The 19,556-nt window shown below is 33.3% G+C and overlaps 1 protein-coding gene across 1 annotated transcript; it reads left to right on the top strand.

Annotated features, from left to right (window-relative positions):
* Nucleotides 1-10,481: 10,481 nt before the first annotated feature.
* LOC136231311 (protein DMP7) lies at nt 10,482-11,165 on the top strand. Its single transcript, XM_066020656.1, has one exon. It carries the CDS (start codon nt 10,482-10,484, stop codon nt 11,088-11,090), a length of 609 nt encoding a protein of 202 aa, XP_065876728.1. The 3' UTR covers nt 11,091-11,165.
* Nucleotides 11,166-19,556: the final 8,391 nt, after the last annotated feature.

The raw sequence follows: 19,556 nt of genomic DNA, 5'->3' as shown, positions 1-19,556 counted from the left end.
CTGGAGATTTTGAAGAAGATTGGAGGGGGGCCTATGTTTAGGACAGGTGTGGGCTCATATTTTGAATTTTGGATTATTTGGAATATGGGTTTTTTTTTTTTTTTTTTTTGAAGAAATTTGGAATATGAATTAAACATTATTTTTATAATTTATGTTAAAAAGATTCCAATTTCCAAACAATTAAAGTCTTAATTTATATGTATATATATATTAGTTAGAATAAATAATTAAGGGAATTTTTTTCAAAATTTAATGATTTAAGGAATTATTGTGGTTTAGTAGATTTGTAAATTTAATTATCATAAGCGACTGCAAAATCGCTATCGATAAAAGAGGAAAGTTGGTAAAAAATACTTCCGCGATCATAGTTTTTGTGGTTTAGAAGTTTGTAAATAGAGATTCTATATTTTTTGAAGTCATTCAATAAAAAAATTGTTATCATGACTATTTACCCCAAAAGGAGTGTATTGGAGCAACTAAAAGACGGATTTTGCAAATAAAGAGTAATTGTAGAGAATATATATGTGTACATTGATTGTGCAATTTCTAGACGTATTTATATGTAATCACTGTTCTTAGATTTCTCGAAATACAGCTAGAAATAATTTAGACAAATCGTATTCTACTCGCTTTGGACTTGCTTGATTCTAAGTAAAACTAGTGTGTGATGCAGATGAATGGCGATATTCCTGTTTAGTTAAATCTGATGGCTCTCAGTGATCCGGACTATCTTGGCTGCCTAGGATTGAGACATGTAAATTGATATTAATTCACATGTTATCAGTCAGGAATAAAAGCCTATTTGGACCGTATTGTATTTAAAATCCTGTCATTTTCCCTATACGATATTATTTGGTAACATTTTCTCCCTAAAGTGTTCTCATAGGTTACATTTAACCCATTTTGGATGAAAAATTAATTTATTTATTAAAATTTGACACATACTTTTTGCCATGTGAGATGTAAAAATGACAATTGTTTTTCTACATGTGGATAAATAAGAAAAAAATTCCTTATTTATCTACATATTAAATTTATGTTGTGTCACAGCAATAAAATTTAATAAATTAGTTAATTTATTTTTATAATAAATTAAATGTCATCTATTAAAATAATTCAGGAATAAATATTGTCAAATAATATTACATATTATAAATGATAAAATTTTGGATACTACGGTACTAAATAGAAGTTTAATTCTATCAATTATTCATGTTTCTATTTGCCTTTTCATTTCAAAATGGAGAGTTTTAGATGTTTGGTTAGTGACTTCATGTTTAGCTTTTACGTCCGAAAATCAGTCTTTTACAAAAACAGGGAATCTCTGCTTTTTGGAAAAACAGTTTTTTCCGATAACAAACAGCAAACAGCAAAAACAAGCCGTAGATAAAATAAAACGGACACTTACCCTGTGAATATAAGAGATTAATCAAGTAATTTTAAATAAATTTAGAAAGTTAATGAAATGTTTTATAAGTTGAGGGTTTATTTGTTCTTTTAGACCAAAAGGTATACTAAACATGACATATAGAGGCAGTCAACGGAAGTCAGTAAAAGGAAAGTAGTAAATTCATTCCCATGTGGGGAAGGAAGGACATAACTAACTTTATTGTCATATACCGGTGTTTGTTTGAACGTTGAAAAGGAGGTTCTTCAGCAATTATTTCGGTCAACATCATACATTTACTTCTTTTTTTCTTTTTGGCATTTTTCTATTGCCAAAATACAACTTCAATTTAGTAATTCATTACTATATTTTTTTATATATTAATTTTGTATTTTTGAAGTTTTTTTTTCATGAAATGCGTACATCAAAAACAACCTTTACAAAAAAAAAAAATAATAAGAAATAAAACTGTATATAAGTAAAAGTTATGCCTAGAACAGAATATATAAAGATAAAAAAAGAACTGCAAACACACATCTGTAATCTAATCTTCAACATTTAAACTTTTCTGAATCTTCGGATTTGGATTTTTTCTTTTGCAATCATATAGATATATTTACAACCTACATGTCAATTTTACAAGAACATAGAAGGCAGACAATCATAGGTGGTGAAGAGAAAATTATAATACTAGAAATTCTTATGGAAAGAAACGTGTTGTGTGTTTTCTCTCTTCATTCTCATATACCTCCTTTACAAATTGTAAGTCTAAAGGAAAAAAAAAAAACTTAATCATCTTAAAACAAATAAGTGAGGCTTTATAAACTTGATAAAATGAAAAATTAATTATTTGGAGAAATGGTTAAAACTTCCTTTAGAAAACGTTTTTTTCTTAAAAAAAAAAAACATCTTCTGGAGTCTTCTGCGAATCCATAGCTGAGAAAGGCTGTCTTAAACTTTTTGGGGTCCCTGTGCTAAATTTATATCAAATCGTTAGAATTTTGTATTAAGAAAATATAAAAAGAAATGAATGAATGGTAAGATTAGGGGTGCACGTGGTCGGTTAACCAGTCCATTAAGGTTAATTCGGTCGGTTAACCATTTTATCGGTTTTTTAAAAATATTTAACCATACACATACACTAGTCCATTAAATTCGGTTAACCACTAATTGGTTAACCTTTTATTTCAGTTTCTAACCATTAGTAAAACAAAATAAAAAAAATAAAAAAAATTCTGATTTTTATTGTGAGTGGGACGATGGGTCAATATCGAGTTGAAAAGATTAACAACGGAGAGAGAGATGTGTGTGCATTATGTACGTGTGCATTATGGATTGGGCACTGCATTTTCCCTTTACAACAACTCTAGGCATCAAATTACTATGTTTTTTTGGGCCATGATTATTATCCTCCGTGCTATACCAACTAAGCTCTGTCCATGTATATTAATTTCACTAGTTTACTTTGTGACAAATTTGATAGTACAACGATATTTGGGACATAATATTCCATCGTTGAGTCTTAGTCCCTGGAAATAATTAGTGTTTTCTTATTAAATTTTTGCTATTGATCCCTGTATTTATTTTGAGTGAGATAATATCTAATTATATGTATAAATATAAATATAAATAATATATATTTATATATTTAATTGAATTCGGCTGGTTTTGGTTAACCGCGGTTTTTAGAATATGAAAACCACAACCGTAACCGTAACCATTAACCACTACTTAATAAACTCATAAAAAAAAAGATGAGGAATCTAAGAAGGTGTTTGGTTGCTCTTTGTCGTGCTCCTATTTGCTTTTTTACTTCCTGTTTGTCTTTTACACCTGAAAAGCAGTCTTTTACAAAAGCAGAGAATCTCTGCTTTTTGGAAAAGAAGTTTTTTCTAACAGCAAATAGTAACAACAAGCAAACAGCAAACAGCAACAGTAGATAAAACAAACATTAATAATGTTTTTTGTCTTAAAAAAATTACTGGATTTTTGCATTTAATGGAATCGAATTACAATATCCTCAGCAAGTGATTGCTCAATTAAAAATTAAAAGTGGTTGGAAACTTTTTGAATGTTGAAAATGAGTTTGTTGAAAGAGATTAACGCATGTGATACTTTGTATATATTCTATTCTTTATATATTCACCAACAATTTGACAAATTTGATTGTTCCAATATGTATATTTTTCAGTGCACATGATTTAATAGTAGTAGTAGTTCCTAACTTAGGTTGAAATTATCCAATTAAACTTTAAAAGTTAATCATCAACTCCATATAATGAAGGTTAAATTACAAAATTGACTCAATTAATAAACTCGTTTACATATCTAGACTCATTACATTACCTCTTACTAAACTAGACACTTTTAAATTAGACTTTTTGATGAGGACATCTTTCAGTAAATCCATGCCCGAACAGAGAGGTGGTAACATCACAAGCCTAGCTTCGACTACTTTTCAGTATGGCTGTTTAGGCCTTTATGGAATGCATATTTTTGGTTTCGGTCTGAGATGACTTCGGTCTTGTCTTGTCTTTGGTGAACCCTTGATTACTTGCTCACAAAGGAGACAAGATTAACGTGCTCATCAAGGGGACGTGGTTTATTTGCTCAGTAAGGAGACAAGTCTGATATATTTATGGTGTTTTGATAGATTTAAGGACTTAACATGACAATTTAAGTAAGTTTATATAGCTAATGAGATACAATGTAAATTAAGGAGGTCAATCAAGCTTTTTAGACAAGTTCAAGAACAACCGGTATATTAAGTGTGTAGATTTAGTATAAATGTTTTCAAACATAATGCTATACATTAATAATTTTCTTTTTTTTGGTAGAAAAAAGTTTAGGTAAGGGTAGATCTACTCACTTTCAAAGTCAGGGCAAACCACATATTTCAATTAGGGTTTAGTGGAATTTACAGATTAATTGGTTATTATATAAGTTTGTATTCTTCTTTAAATTTGTGTTAGTTCATGCAAATATAAGGTTTTTCCATTATAATTTATGCAAGAATTAATTAATTAAGTTGATTATTCTCCTATATAAATAGAAATAAATAATAGACAATGGTGTCTAAATCATGCATCTACAATAATTAATACTAGATTAGGTATAATTTCTTCACCTAAATTTTTTGGTCCAAGATTTCATCCATCAACATGCCATTCAAGATCAAGTGATTAGTTTATTGCCACATCCACTCATATAATAAAAAAAAATTAAAGAAACAAAATCATCTAATTTCACAAATTTATAAATAAATGAATATGATATGTGAATGATTTCTACTCGATTAATTATATGGGTGCAAATATGGATTATCGGGTTATCTCTTGAAACGTAGACTAACGTTGGGTAGGCAGTGGAAGAACTCGAACTACGAACTTGTATTACCAATCACGTTGTTCTCATACCAAAATTATTCGAGAGAAGAACGATTAATCCACGATCTAAGAACGAAGTCTCCTTATAAAGAGAGAGAGGGGCGCTGAATCTTAGAGAGAGAGGGAGAGAAAATTTGTTCGCTTAATTCTTATGTATTTTTTTTTTTATGTCTAATCTATGTCCATTTATATAGGTCATGTTTGGTAAAGAGCTTTTTGGAGTAAAATTAGAGGTTTGGGCACTTTAGAGGTTTTGACTAGTCAAACCTCTTATTGTGTTGTTTGGTAAAGAGATGTTTGAAAAAACTTATTGGGTCCAAAATGCTAATTTTGAAAATGCTGGTTTTAGGAGTTTTTTCAATTAGTTTATTGTTCCATCTCTTTTTAATAACATTTTTACCCATAATTACTATCTTTTAGTTCCAAATAATGGTTTTATCATGTCTTTATATGTTATTTTACACAATCAGCTATTAAGAATCAGCTAAGTTTTACCAAACTAGTTTACATAATCAGCTAGTCAAAATTAGCTAACCAAAAAGGTAATTAGCTAACAGCTAATATAATCGAATATCAGCTAACAACTATTTGCCAAACATGATCATAAGCTAAGTATAAGGATAAGAGAATATTAATCCCAGATCGAACTGGTTGAACCAGCCAGTCCGGTCCGGTTCGATTTTCATAACACTGATTCTAACTTCCTTATGCAGCTATAACAAAATAATTAGATAAAACCTTAATTCATGATCCACCCGAATTTGAATCAGTATGGACTGATAATTACTATAATATTTTTTATTAAAAAACAATATATTTTTTAGACTATTAGTAAAAAAAAAACAATTAACAATGCTAGTTACTGTTAAGGTAGATATTGATTTTACTGAAGTCGCATATTGTCATTTTATTGAAATGATAAGTTAATTAAAGGTTGATTTTTGCTGATATAGTATTTTAAATTTTTGATGTTTAATTTAAATAGTGTTAGGCCCATTTATTTTACTTATTGTTTGCTGTTGGAAAAAACTGTTTTTCCGGAAAGCAGATATTCTCTGTCTTTGTAAAAAACTATTTTTTCAGGTGTAAAAGGCAAACATGAGGTCACTAACCAAATACCTAAAACTCTCCATTTTGAAGTGAAAAGACAAAAAAAAGCATGAAAATGAGCAGGGCCGATCCTGACAATTTAGCGGCCCTAAGCAAAATAAACAGTAAGGACCCCTTTAATATAAAATTTACTAACTAAAGTGTAAAAGTTGGACAGACCTTTTAATTTTTTTTTTTAATCAATGAGATTTCAGAAAGAATTAGGTCATCTTGTATGATTTTATCATTGTCTATATTAAAAAAAATTAACTTTCATACACTACAAGAAAAATACGGATCTGCTGCGAAACTCTGCTACGAAAAGTATATCTGCAGGAAATATAGGAAACAACTACATTTTCTCCTACAAACATGTTCGGTAGGAATCTCCTACGGAGTCTCCTATAGAACGTAAAATATTATAGGAGATTTTTGGATGGAAGATTCTCTCCATAACTCACCTACAAAATAATTGTTTCTCCTACGCATTTACATGTAGAAATTAAATAATAATAGTAATAATAATATATACTTTATATACTTATTTTTTTTCCTTATTAAAAATTAGTGATGATAAAATTACATACAATAATTATTTACAACAATATTATTAATTTTTTAGATTTATTGTTATTATTAATATTGTTTTTATTGCTTTTTTATTTTTAAATTTTAAATTGATTTTTATTCCTATCATTGCATAAATTAATTTTTAATTTTCAAATTTAATCAAATTAAAATAATAAAATAAAACTTTTTTAATTTTTAAATTTAATCAGAATAAAAATAGTTATTCTATGAGGTAATAAAATGAGACTTGCCCTCTTTAGTCGAAAGAGGATGGAATATCATTCTGCTATTTTGAATTTATATGTTATACTTAGAACATAAGCTATTTATTTATAACTATAAAAATTTTTGGGCCCCCTCCAGCCCTTGGGCCCTAGGCCGGCACACCCCGAGCCTAGGCCCAGGACCGGCCATGAAAATGAGCAATCAAACACCCCTTTAGTCAAACTTATTTTTTTTACTAATTTACGATGTGTCATGGAACCGATTTAACTAAAAGTTCAAGCTGATAGTTGAGGCTCAATCGTAGATTTTATATTAGTCTCTAACACACCTCACATGTAAATGTCCATGGGCTTGCAACGTGTACAACACAGACTCATCTCACAATATTTTTTTAATTCCACAAATTAATAAGGTTGTCAGGACTCGAATCCTCAACCGTTTGGTAGAAAAGGCTCTGATATTATGTTATGGAACCGATTTAACTAAAACATCAAGCTGATAGTTAAGGCCAAATCGTAGATTTTATATTAGTCTCTAACAGTAAGCAAACACATAGATTCTTTACAATAAAAAAAAATATCACATTTTTTCTCTCTAAAATAATTGAAGTTTTTTTTTTTTTGGTGATTTGTCTAAGTCAAAATTATACTATTTACAACATCATTAGTTGGCCCCATGAAACTAAAATTCAAAAATAAGAACAAGAAGAAACAAGAGCAAAACAATGGATAATAAATAAAATAAAAATGGCTTCTTTTTATAATAATAAAAACAAAATGTATGGTGATGAGTTAATTGGGTAAATTAAAAATAAAATTATGCCTATTGCTTCTGAATTTTATTCTTAGTTTCATTATCATCCACAAACTTTAAAATGGAACATTGTAACATTTTAACTTTACATTATGCTAACATAATAATATTTTTACCATTGATCTAGTCAAAATGAGAGATAATGATTTAAAAAAAAAAAAAAATTAAAGTTTCTAACTATCACATTTCCAATAAAACTACTATTTTCAATTTTTCAATACATCATTTCAAGAGTTTCTTTATCTAAAAATTGATTTCTCTCTGTTAATCAAACAACACTTAAATGACCTCAAAACAAAAAGTTCAAAAATTAACATTACTTAGTTTAGTATTATCACGTCTGTATCTAAAAATTTTCGATATAGATTTTAGAGTATTAATTAATTACGATTTTTAAATACGCTATTAGGTTTAATTTACTGTTTTTATGTGTAAATTAAAAGTATTGGGTAAATTTTATAAAAATTATAAATTAAAGGGATCAAAATAACTATTTTTTTCCAACACTATTTTCAATTACAAATATAGAGTTATAGTTTACAATTTAATAACATATTATGTTATTTTAAAAAAATGATAATTAAAAAAAATAAAGGAAAACGTGGCATTTATTTAAAGAGTCAATAAAATACTTGTTGAAATATAAAATATGAATAGAAACACTTGTCTAAAAATTAATTAAAGTTAACTGCATCATTTGCCATGTGTATATGTATAACACTATAAGTTATAAGTTGACATATATGTGAACAATTTGGATATAAATAGAACTCAATTGAAATTGAGTGGGGGGATGAAGTGATTACAAATAAAAATGAAAAAAAAAGCTACTCGTTTCATTATGTTTGAAAGTGTTCGGTTCGACGTCATATACCAACGAATTTTTGATGACCGATGATATTTCAGTGACGAATTCTCGGTGATCGATGACGACATTCGGTAACTGTATTCTAGACTCAAATTATTTTTAAAATGTTTTAGGTATGATTTTGTGTAAGTTTAGTTCCGGTAGTTTCGTTGAATTTTAACAGGGTTAAAATTAGTAATAAGTCTATGAGTTATTGATAAAAATATAAAATTTAGACAGTTATCCTTTAAGGTGAAATTTAATTCGGTATTAATGAGCTACTAGGATCGGGCGGTGTTGTGCGGTGACGGCATCGGCGTGAGCCGCTGGGGGCGTGGAAGGATGACGGACAGCGACCGGAAGGTTCTTCAACTAGGACTGGCGCCAAGCAGTAAGGTAGTTACCCGCAAGAGCAATCGCTGTTTCTGGTAATTGGACTTTGCTCTCCCAGACTATCTGATTCCTTTGGTTCCAAATAACCCAAAGCGTCATGGCCACCTTGGTTATGGTGTCTTCATCATTGGACAAGAGTACCTGCAAAATAGAACCCGTTAGATAATCAGGTTGAAATACATCCGTATTGATCCCGGATAGGTTCCAACATTCCTGGACATATACACAATCCACAAAGAGGTGGTGGTCATGCTCAGTATCAGAATGACAGAAAGGGCACTGCGTTGGGATTGACAGCCCCCTCCCTGCCAATCTATGTCTAGTAGCCACACAGCTCGAGGCCAACTTCCATACAAACATTCTAACTTTTGGGGGGACGTGCATCTTCCAAATTCTACTCCACCCATCATCTTGATTCTCACCACCATACTCATCACAAAGCGCTTTATACCCTGATTTACTTGTGTACATGTCATTTTTGGTAAAATTCCACATTGGTCCATCCTCTACTTCTCTGGTTGGCAACACCATCCTACACACAATCCTGGCACCTGCCTCGGTCAACAAATCCTCCACCTTCCCTCTGTCCCAGAACTTCCTGCCTGGAATAAACAGGTCAGCCACTTTTGTATCATCCTGCTCATAACAGCATCTTCCTGGACCCTAAATGGGGCCGTAGTATTTACCCATGGGTCTTTCCACACATATATTGACTTACCATCCCCAATTCTCCAACGAACTCCCAATTTCAATACCTCAATGGCTCTCCAAACACTCCCCCAAACAAAACTAGGATTATTGCCCAATTTGGAGGAAAAGAAGGGGTCTCTAGGAAAATATTTAGCTTTGAACATTCTACCCACTAAAGAATTTGGATTAACCATCAACTTCCAGGCTTGTTTGCCTAATAAGGCCAGATTGAATTTTTGGAGGCTCCTAAAGCCCAACCCACCCTCTCTCTAAATAAATTATTGTTATTAATTATTATGTGTAAAATTAAATGAATATGTTAATTTATCCAGAAAAATAACGCTCTAAGAGTGTTAAGGGGCCCAATTTTATTATTATTATTATTATGCAATATCTAATTTACTTATTTTTATTATATTTATTATGTTAAAAATCAAGTTAAAAGTATTTTGGTGTTTCATTTTGTAGAAACATTATATGAAATTATTAATTTTTTAATGAATAGGGTTCAATTTTTTTTCATTTAGCACAGTACCCCAAAAATGTTTAAGACCGCTCTGCCTAGATTCATATAATTCCATAGTCATTCAACTAATAAGTAAATTAAGATGTTTTTTTCATAAAAAAAATAAAAATTAATAGGTTTTTTTCCGTTTAAAATGGACAAAAAATTGAAAATTTTAACAAAAATTTTTTTGTTAAATAAAATAACTATAAATATAATTGAAGAGGTTAGATTTCAACCTCCATAAATAAACAATATTGTAACTTACTATTTAAATTTATGATTTACAAACTACTAATAAACTGCTCCAATAAAAAACCACAAAGAAAACTCCCAAATAACAATAAATCCACCCATTAATTACATACTAAACATAATTAAAACAAATTAACCATCTCTTTTTCCTATATAAATTCTCTTTTTCCTATATAAATTCTCAAGAATCCCCATAAATTTTGCAAAAGAAAAAAAAAACAATTCTTCTTTTCCATAAACAACAGGGTACCGGGTAATCCTGATCGTGCTTTAATCACGGTTAAGATTCCTCACCCCCTGTAATACGTACCGTGACAAACCATGGACGTTACTAAAATACCGCTCCTAGAAAATGCAATTTTATCACCAATTGAAAAACCAACAAAAACACCAGCCCAAAAAGCCATAAGAAAAACCTTCAAAGGCACAGCACATTTAGCCAAACTTCTCCCCACAGGCTCAGTTCTAACATTCCAAATATTTTCCCCAATTTTGACCCATGATGGCCAATGCAATACAATCACTAGTACAACATTGACATTAACCCTATTAAGTGTTTGTGCATTTTCCTGCTTTGCCCTTTGCTTCACCGATAGCTTTCGTGACGAGAGGGGGAAAGTCCGGTACGGGTTTGCGACGTTTTCGGGGTTGTGGGTTATTGACGGATCGGTCAAGTTATCGGCGGAGGAAGCGGTTAATTACCGGCTAAGGTTTATTGATTTCTTGCATGCTTTTATGTCTATATTGGTTTTTGGGACAGTTGCTTTGTTTGATAAAAATGTTGTAAAATGTTTTTGTCCAACACCAAGTGATGAGGTTAAGGATTTGTTGATTGTTGTTCCTTTTGGTGTCGGGTTGATTTGTAGCGTTCTGTTCCTTGTATGCCCTTCAAAACGACATGGGATTGGAACCCCTTTGTCTCGTAATTAGTTTATTATTATTTGGGGACAGTGGTGTTTATATGAACCCTGATGACCACGTGGATTTAATTATTCACTGTTAGATCTAAACTGATTAAAATGTTATGGTGTTATTTTAACGATGAATTTGTAATTTCTGGGATTGTATTAATGGAAATTGTTTGTTTATTGTCAAGGAATGCATGTATTTGTGTTGATTGATGGGTGAATTATATTTATAGTATTTGAATTATAACGTTATTAATATTATGACTTTTAGATTTTGGTTGCGGAGGAATTTAAAATTAAAAAGAGTTAATTTTGGGGTTAATTATAGATAAATACATGGTCGATTTGCAGACCGATACTTGTGGATTTTTTTTTTTACAAACGCAATCCTGTGATTTACAAAATTTTGCATTTGAGTTCACTTTGTCAGAAATTGGTCGATAACGACATCGAAATGAAAAATTTTAAGAGTTAAATGATATTTTAAACAATTTTAATTCTTCAATTTTTTTGGGTTTGAGGTCATTTAGGTGTCGTTTGTTATGAGAGATAAAGATAATGTTTAGAGAGAGAAAACTCCAAAAATGATGATTTTGAAAAATTAAAAATATAGTTTCATAATAAATATGATACTAAACAACTTTAATTCTTGAAAATTTTCATTTTGAGGTTGTTATCGGCCAAATTTGGCAAAGTAAATAAACATATAAAATTTTGCAACCACATGGTTGTGTTTGCAAAAAAAAAAATTATTATAGGTACCAGTCTACAAATTTGTCAAACTACAAGGTAGTTATTTGTAATTAACCCTTAACTTTAACCCTATATAAGGAAAAAAAATCATATGTATACCTATAAAAAGATTAAAATAAACCTATATAAAATTTTAATTCTATTAAAAAATGCTAAAAATTACTTGTTACACGATAAGTGTAACTGTTTTTTTTAACAACAGATGAGCTATGAATAGATTGTAATAGTATTACTTTCGGACCGTAGTTAGTAGTCTTTGAACCTCAAATCAAAATCCCTAAACTAAATCACCTAAATTTAAACACACCAAAATCCCAAATTAGTCTCTAAATCTTAATTAGACATATTTTTTTTGCTTTATATATTTTTTTTTGTTGATTAGTCTAAATTTTTTATTGACTTATTTTAATAAGTAAACTAATACGGAAAATATTTTAATGCATAATATTTTTCAATAAACAATCGATATCCTAGACTTCTTTTGACAGAGAAAAAATCTTGAATTTTATATTTTGTAAATTATAGTACAAATCAACAAAATTAATGATAGGTGTCTCACTATAAATTTTGGTAATGAATAAAAAAGGTTAATGATGCAGTAAATTTGTTTCGTTATTATTTTATTATTGTTATTATTTACTACAGTATTTTTTATTTAAATTTTAATGTTATTGAATATAAAATTTAAAGATTTTGATATTTATAAATAAAGTTTAGGAAATCAAAATATTAATAGTGTTATTAGTGTGACCAAATGTTTGGTCGTTGAGCGTTAGATCTATGTTCATTAAATCTATATTTTAGGATGAATATTTACATCTTTTTTTTTTTGACTCAAAACATCGAAATCTTATTAATCAGGCATGTTTGCATCCTTCCTAATAACATCTGATAGCCAAAACGGCATCACAGAGGAAACAAAATCGCTAGCATTGGAACAGGCATGCCTAGCTGCCAAATGGGCAGCACCGTTCGCTAAACGAGAGACATAAGAAACTTTAAACTCTGAATACGACAATAATAAAGATCTACAATCAGAAATGATGGAACCAAATTCAGAGAGGTCCTCGCATGATGAGAGTAAGCATCAACAACCGCTTTTGCGTCAGTCTCAAATTCCACATGACTAAAATTAAGATTAGCTAGCCAAAGCATGCAAGTACGTACCCCAAGTGCCTCGAGAACCTTTGGTTCCTTGATTCCATTAACCATGCTGCTGCTGTAGAATAAAAGGGATCCATCAACACCTCTCACAATTGCCCCTAAGCCACTGCACCCGTCTTCCGCGAAGATGGCGATGTCGGAATTGCATTTGACGGACTTTGGCAGGGGCGGATTCCACGTCGCTGCTAATGTTGCTGCTACTGCTGAACCGTGCTTTTGACATGGTGACTTGAATTGATAGGCTCTCCACTCGTTGTAGTCGTCCCACACCTTCCGCCAACTGCGCGAAGCCGACCACCAATCTTCCTCCCACAAAACTCGATTTCTATGCTCCCAAATGGATAACAGTCCATAGCACAACCGCACCGCTGCACGCTGTTCCATTTGCGCCAGTTCTTGAAGTAACCACTGACCAAAATTCATTCTGCCACAATTTGGTGCCGCCACCTTTGCCTCTCTCCAAATTTCACCTGCAAAACAGCAACTAGTAAATAAATGAGTGTCCGTCTCATCCTCCGCCACACACACCGGACACTCGATAGTAATCGGGACCCTTCTTTGCACCAGCTTTGATCATGTGGGCAAACAACCCGATAAAACACGCCACATAAAAAGTTTCAGTTTTGGAGGTATTTCTAACTTCCACATCTTTTTCCACCCCTCACAGCTCGTGTCAACCTCTCCTCTCTCCATCCCCTTGTGGTATTCTGGTTTTACTGAATACAATCCATCCTTTGTCCAGTGCCAAACACATGCATCTACTGTTGGTCCCTTATAATGTGACAAGGTTAGTTCAAAGGGGGGGATAGGAACTATTTAAAATTTTGTCCGTTAAGGCTGACTTCTTTTCTTAAGAAAAGGTTTACACAGCGGCGCTAAGTAGTTTCAAGACACAAGCTTAGTCAACTTGTGACTAAGTCTGTTTCTTTACTTGAGTCAGGAGATAGCACTTAGAGTCTATTCCTGAACTCAGCTTCTTAGTACACTCAATGATGGACAAAATGTGTATCGTGCAAAACTAAGGGCAAGTGCACCCCATCGTGATCAAGTAATAAAGAATAAGTAGAGTATCGTTCCCTCGAGGATTGTGTTTATATCTATTGATTTCTGTGAATTTCTATTATCTAAGCAATCAAAACTTGAATTGGTTGTGATATTAAACTAATAATTTAAAACAACTAAATAAAGTAAACAAAGAAGGAAAACAAAATGGATTTAAATATGATGTAAATCACTAGAGCAAGGCTTCACCTAACCTAATGTATATAATCCACATAACAATCCTATCCAAGTTCTTAAGTATTAATCTAGAGACGGTGATTATTTCCTAAAGTAATTAACCTAGCTTTGGGCCAGTCAAGATTAATCCTATTTCACATACAATTACCTTAGCTTTGGTCCAGTCAAGAATAAAGATATAATGAAAGTATTAAGTTCTCTGAAATAACCCCAAAGTTAAGTCGTGAAACTAAACCCTGAAAAACCGCACCGCATAGACACAGGTCTAAACTATGTATTTCCATTAATTATCTTAGTGTCGGTCAACCAAAATAATTAATTGTAATTTAGCTAAATATTGATCAGGTATCTAACTAGGAAATTAAGCTCCATAGTTTAATTCTCTATTTAATAAATTATGAACTTGAAATTGGATTGCCAAGTAAATCATCTACTTCGATTAGGATCCGCCATAGATCTAGCTATGGAGGAGTTAGTTCATGGTAGATGGAAAGAAAACAAGAAATTTAATAGAAAACATAATTAAAGTAAAGGGAAGAAAAGATGAAGTGAAAATAAACTTTGAAATAAAAACTAGAATCGGTTACAAAGGAAGAAAGGAAAAGAACAAAAAGAAACTATAAAAAATCTAAAAGAGAGAGCTAAGAGAGTGTGGTGAGGCCTGTTCTATGTCTGTTCCAGGTCTGCTTTCATGCTTCCCAATGTAGGTATTTATAATTGCACATGCCTTCATGCATTCATTGTAACCTCCAACTTTAATGCTATTAAAGAGAATATTAATGGAGGATTGAATTCTTTGCTTTAACTTCTTAAACATATGGAGAGTTGAATTCTTCTTTACAACTTTTTAACTTTCATGTAATTAAAGGGAGCATTGAGTAGTGTAACTCCTTCTTGAGCATTCAAAAGACTCTTTAACTTTCATAACATTCCTTGGATAGTTATTTAAGGAATTTATGACAATAAGGATTTATTTAAAGAGTCATGAGTCTTCATTCTTCAACTGCTACGAGGTCACCAACTAGAAGGAGTTCTAACTGTGCAACTTTATTTACTTGAATAATGATTCCATAATTGCATTTTTGCCCCAAATAATACCTAAAAACACATAGAACAAGCATTAGCTCTTAAAACATAAAACTAAACATAAAATAATTATAAAATATTAAAAACTATCTTAAAATGCATGATTACTATAATTAAAATATATTAAAAACTATATGAAAATGCAAGATAACAACTTCCTCACACTTTGAACCTTGCTTGTCCTCAAGCAAGCCTCAGACTCAAAACAAACTCTAGAATACTGACTATAAATAATTCACACAATAACACGGTTTACTTCACTTGGCATTCATAGATCTCGATTTTACAAGTTTGGATGAAAAACAAAAGGTTTGGACGCTAAAAGATTCGAATCGTTTCTCCGCAAACCAACACAAGTAGACGTATCTTCAATCATGTCACAAGATCAAAAGGCAAACTATTTTGGTACCTCGCTAGTGGTCACTCATTTCACTCAAGTGTTTAGGTGTAAACTTTGTCTCTCAAGCTCTATACTAGCTTTGACTATGCTAAATTTGCATTGTCATCCAGTTGTTACCATTGTGCTTATCTAGTCAGAAACAAGATCCCAAGGTCTTTTACGGGTTGTAATGTTGGTTTAGGGACAGGTTTGGATAAGGAAAATATGTGGAAAGTGAATAAACAACTAGTTGTGCAAAATAGATACAATAAGACTCGAAGCTCTTCAAAGATTAGCCGATAAACATAACATGTGCTACTGATGAGAAAACAATTTTCCCTTTTTTTTCCTTTATTAGGTGTTGATTCCAGAACAAGACCAGAAGAAAGAGTTCCATAAGCAAGTGCATGAGTTCCAGAAAACAATTTTCCCTTTTTTTTCCTTTATTAGGTCAGCTCATGGAACATATTCTTTTTAACTCAGTTTATGCGGAAGATTTAGATATCAGAGAGCGCTGAGTATTTCTTTGTTCAATGTGTTTAAGAAGACATATAAAAGAGGTCAACATATTGATCAACACAGCATACATTTTTAAAGCAATGTAGACAATTGATTTAATGACGATGCGTTAACTATTCAGTACAAAACATAAGTAAGCATCACATAAGATTGGTCAATTTTAAAAAGGATAGATGCATGCATAGTTTTGTATTCAGGGTCAGCACAACAAAAATACATAAGGGAAAGACTACAAGTTTTAACAAAATTGAATCTAGTCAATCCTAGTCAATCTATTTCTTCTTGTAGTTGAGTTGGGCTTCATGCTCTTTAGCTTTACCCTTTCCCTTGAATTTTTGCTGACTACCTGAAGCTTCTTCTGAATGTTGAGTTCTTTGAGCTTGTTCTTTCTCCCCCGTTTTGCCACCATCGGCAGGAGGAGGAATGAAGGTTTCTTCAATGGCAGCTTGAGTTAGGCGTTTAGAGAATGCCTTAAGCTTTCGTGTGCTTTTATTTATGCCGTCAAAAATTGGAACACCATCATCCAGAATAGAACGTGGAATCCTGATAGCTGCGGCACTCAGCATACTCAGAATATATGCTTGAGACTTTCCAACCCAGTGTATACTGTCAGTAAGCATGGCAAATGCTTGATGAAACATCTTCAGCAAGGACGTGTCAAAATATTGACGTTGAGCATTTGAGTGGCGCATGTGGTTGAAAGTAACTCTATAGTACTTCAGGATTTCATTCGTTTTGAGCTGGTCAGTTTCCATCTCTTCCTTGCTTAAGTTTAGCAGACGTACAACCTCACTAATTTTCTCAACGGAGCATTGGGAGGAGGAAGAGAGTTGGTGATTGGTTTTCTCTTGCTCAGTGTGAAGCTGGTTGAAGAGTTGATGAACTTCGGCAGAAGTTGCATACATTGTGTTCGCAGCTGACAATTGATGAAGTTGACCCTGTAGAGAGTTTATGTGATTAACCATGTTCAGCTGGAGTTCGGCCAGCTTCGTTATTGATTCCTGCCTGGGCTGTTGAGATTGTAATGAAGTCATGACACTCAGAAGATCCTTAAGACCTTTGATCTCTGTAAGAAGCTGAGTGACAGACGAAAGCTGAGGGGGCTCAATATTAATAGACCCATCGGCATCAGCGTTTGTTTGATGAAGGTCCTGGAGAAGGGCTTGAGCTGAGTCAATGATTCTTCGACCAGACTCAGAGGCAGTAAGATAACTGAAGGATTCATCATTTGTTGGCCCAGATGCCGGAAGAGGAGTAGAACCGAATGGAGGCGGTGTTTGGTTCTGCTCAACATTAGAAGTGCCAGCATGATCAGCGGCTGGTCTTGAGTTGAGATTTCCAGTAGAAGCTGACTGGATTAGATTCTGCACTTGGATTTGTGGAAGAGGATGATCTGCAGAATGTGTTACTTGCTCAGAGTCAGGCTGAAGCTGACTGGATTTGGGAAGTTGAGGAAGTTCAGTACTGACCTGAGCAGGTATTTCCTTAGCTTGCTCAACATGTAGAGGAGCAGGATCTTCGAGCACTTGCTCGGCATCTTGTCTTGGGGAAGCAGTTAAGTCGGTATGTTCCTTAGGCTGAGAAACAGAGGCTTGCTTTTCTTGTTGCTCTGGTGGAGACTCAATAGGGTTAGAGAAGAACCTAATATGCACATCAGATAGGTCAGTGATTTCATCCCTCAGAGGCGAGTCACTCATTAGGTCAATGATTGGGGGATCGATGTGCCTTCTTCTTAAGTCTCCTTAATTTCTTGGTCTTTGGAGGAGTGGCAGGAATGGACTCAATAGAGTCAGTAGGTGAAGGTTCCCTTTGATCAGTGTGATCCGCTGCTGTTGGCTCAGCTTCTTCTTCTTCAACCTGCTCAGTGTAGGTTGTTTCATATTGGTCAACATCTGACTCATGTTCCTCAACATTTTCTATCTCCTCATTGTAAAACTGACCACCCAGTTCTTCCTCTTCTTGTTCATCCTTTAGTTTCTCAATGTCATCGCCAAGACTTCGTGCATAGTGTGAATCAGCGGGAATGACGAAGTCAGTGGGAGGTGCATTGATGGGTCTTAACTCAAAAGAGAGTTTCTTCTTCTTTCTTAGAGTTTGCTCATCAGCGTCCTTTCTCTCTTCTACCTCAGGCTCAGCTTGCCTTGGTCTTTTCTCAGTTGACCTAGGTCCATCTTGACCTTGTTGAATTTGAGGCTTAGTTCCTCTGGATACAAATTTAAGCTTTTTAGGTGGAGAGACAGCGTCTCTAGAGGGGCTTTGGACAGCTTTCCTCTTTCTTTCCTTCTTTCCTTTACGGGTCTGCATCCCCTCAGTTTCCTGGACAGCGACCCCTTTCCCTTTCTTGGGCACAATTGGTTGATTATAGAATAGGCCAAACAGTGCAGCTGCAGTTATCTCTGTGCCCCAAGTGTGGATTTCCTCAACCAAGCTCACCTTGTGATCTTTGAGGATTCTGGTAATTATGGAGCCTAACCTAAGGGTTCCAGTGCTTCTTTGAAACCCACCGATTGTGAAGACAGGCATGTTTATCGGCGTGTAGGTCAGCATGTGCCATATGAAGCACTGCTCAAAGTTTGTCGCTGAGTTGGTGCAATTGATCTTGGGGAAGATGAAATTGGTCAGTATGTAATGGGCCATCTTCTGATGCTGACCCATGGAGGTACTTGAAATTTTCCCTATATGACCAGGAGGTTTACAGAATTCAACGGAGTAGTTGGTTTTATCTTGGTCACCAGATTTACGAAGTATTGCTCCTTTATTTTTCAGCTTGAGTAGTGAGGCAAGATAAGCGGGGTTGATGAAGATGTCCTTCCCTCGAACATGGGTGACCATGTAGTCCCGATTATCATCCACGACTTTTAGGTTAGCGTAGAATTCCTTAACTAACTCTGGATAGGTAGCGTCGCGAACTGAGAACAGCTCTGTCCATCCGTTGTTTATGATCTACTCACAGAAGGGTTGCTCAGCTTCCACAAAACCCTTTGAAAACCATCTAGAGTGGTCAACTTTACACCCCCTCACGCTTTCATAAACCTTAGAGTAGGTGCGTTCAACGGGTTTCTTCGCCTTATCTTGCTTTTGCTTTCCTCTCGAAGAGGTGGCTTGGTCAGCCCGGGTTTGCTTCCTCGGTGTAGTGACCTTTGAATGGTCACGCTGACTTGGTTTTTGAGACTTAGTAGGAGTCTCTCTATGTTCCTGCTGAGCAGGGATTTGAGGGTTTTTATCGGAGCAATTATTGGTGTAACCGGCACCGGAGACATTCTGAGAATCTTTTGTCATGATTCTTAGAGAGTTTGAGAAGTTTGGGAGTTTTTAGAGAAGAGTATTTGAATACCAAAGATTTCTAAG

This window comes from Euphorbia lathyris, chromosome 5 (assembly GCF_963576675.1).
Source record: "Euphorbia lathyris chromosome 5, ddEupLath1.1, whole genome shotgun sequence".
Lineage (NCBI taxonomy): Eukaryota > Viridiplantae > Streptophyta > Magnoliopsida > Malpighiales > Euphorbiaceae > Euphorbia > Euphorbia lathyris.
Note: the sequence above shows the minus strand (reverse complement) of the source record. Positions and strands in the feature narration are given on the sequence as shown.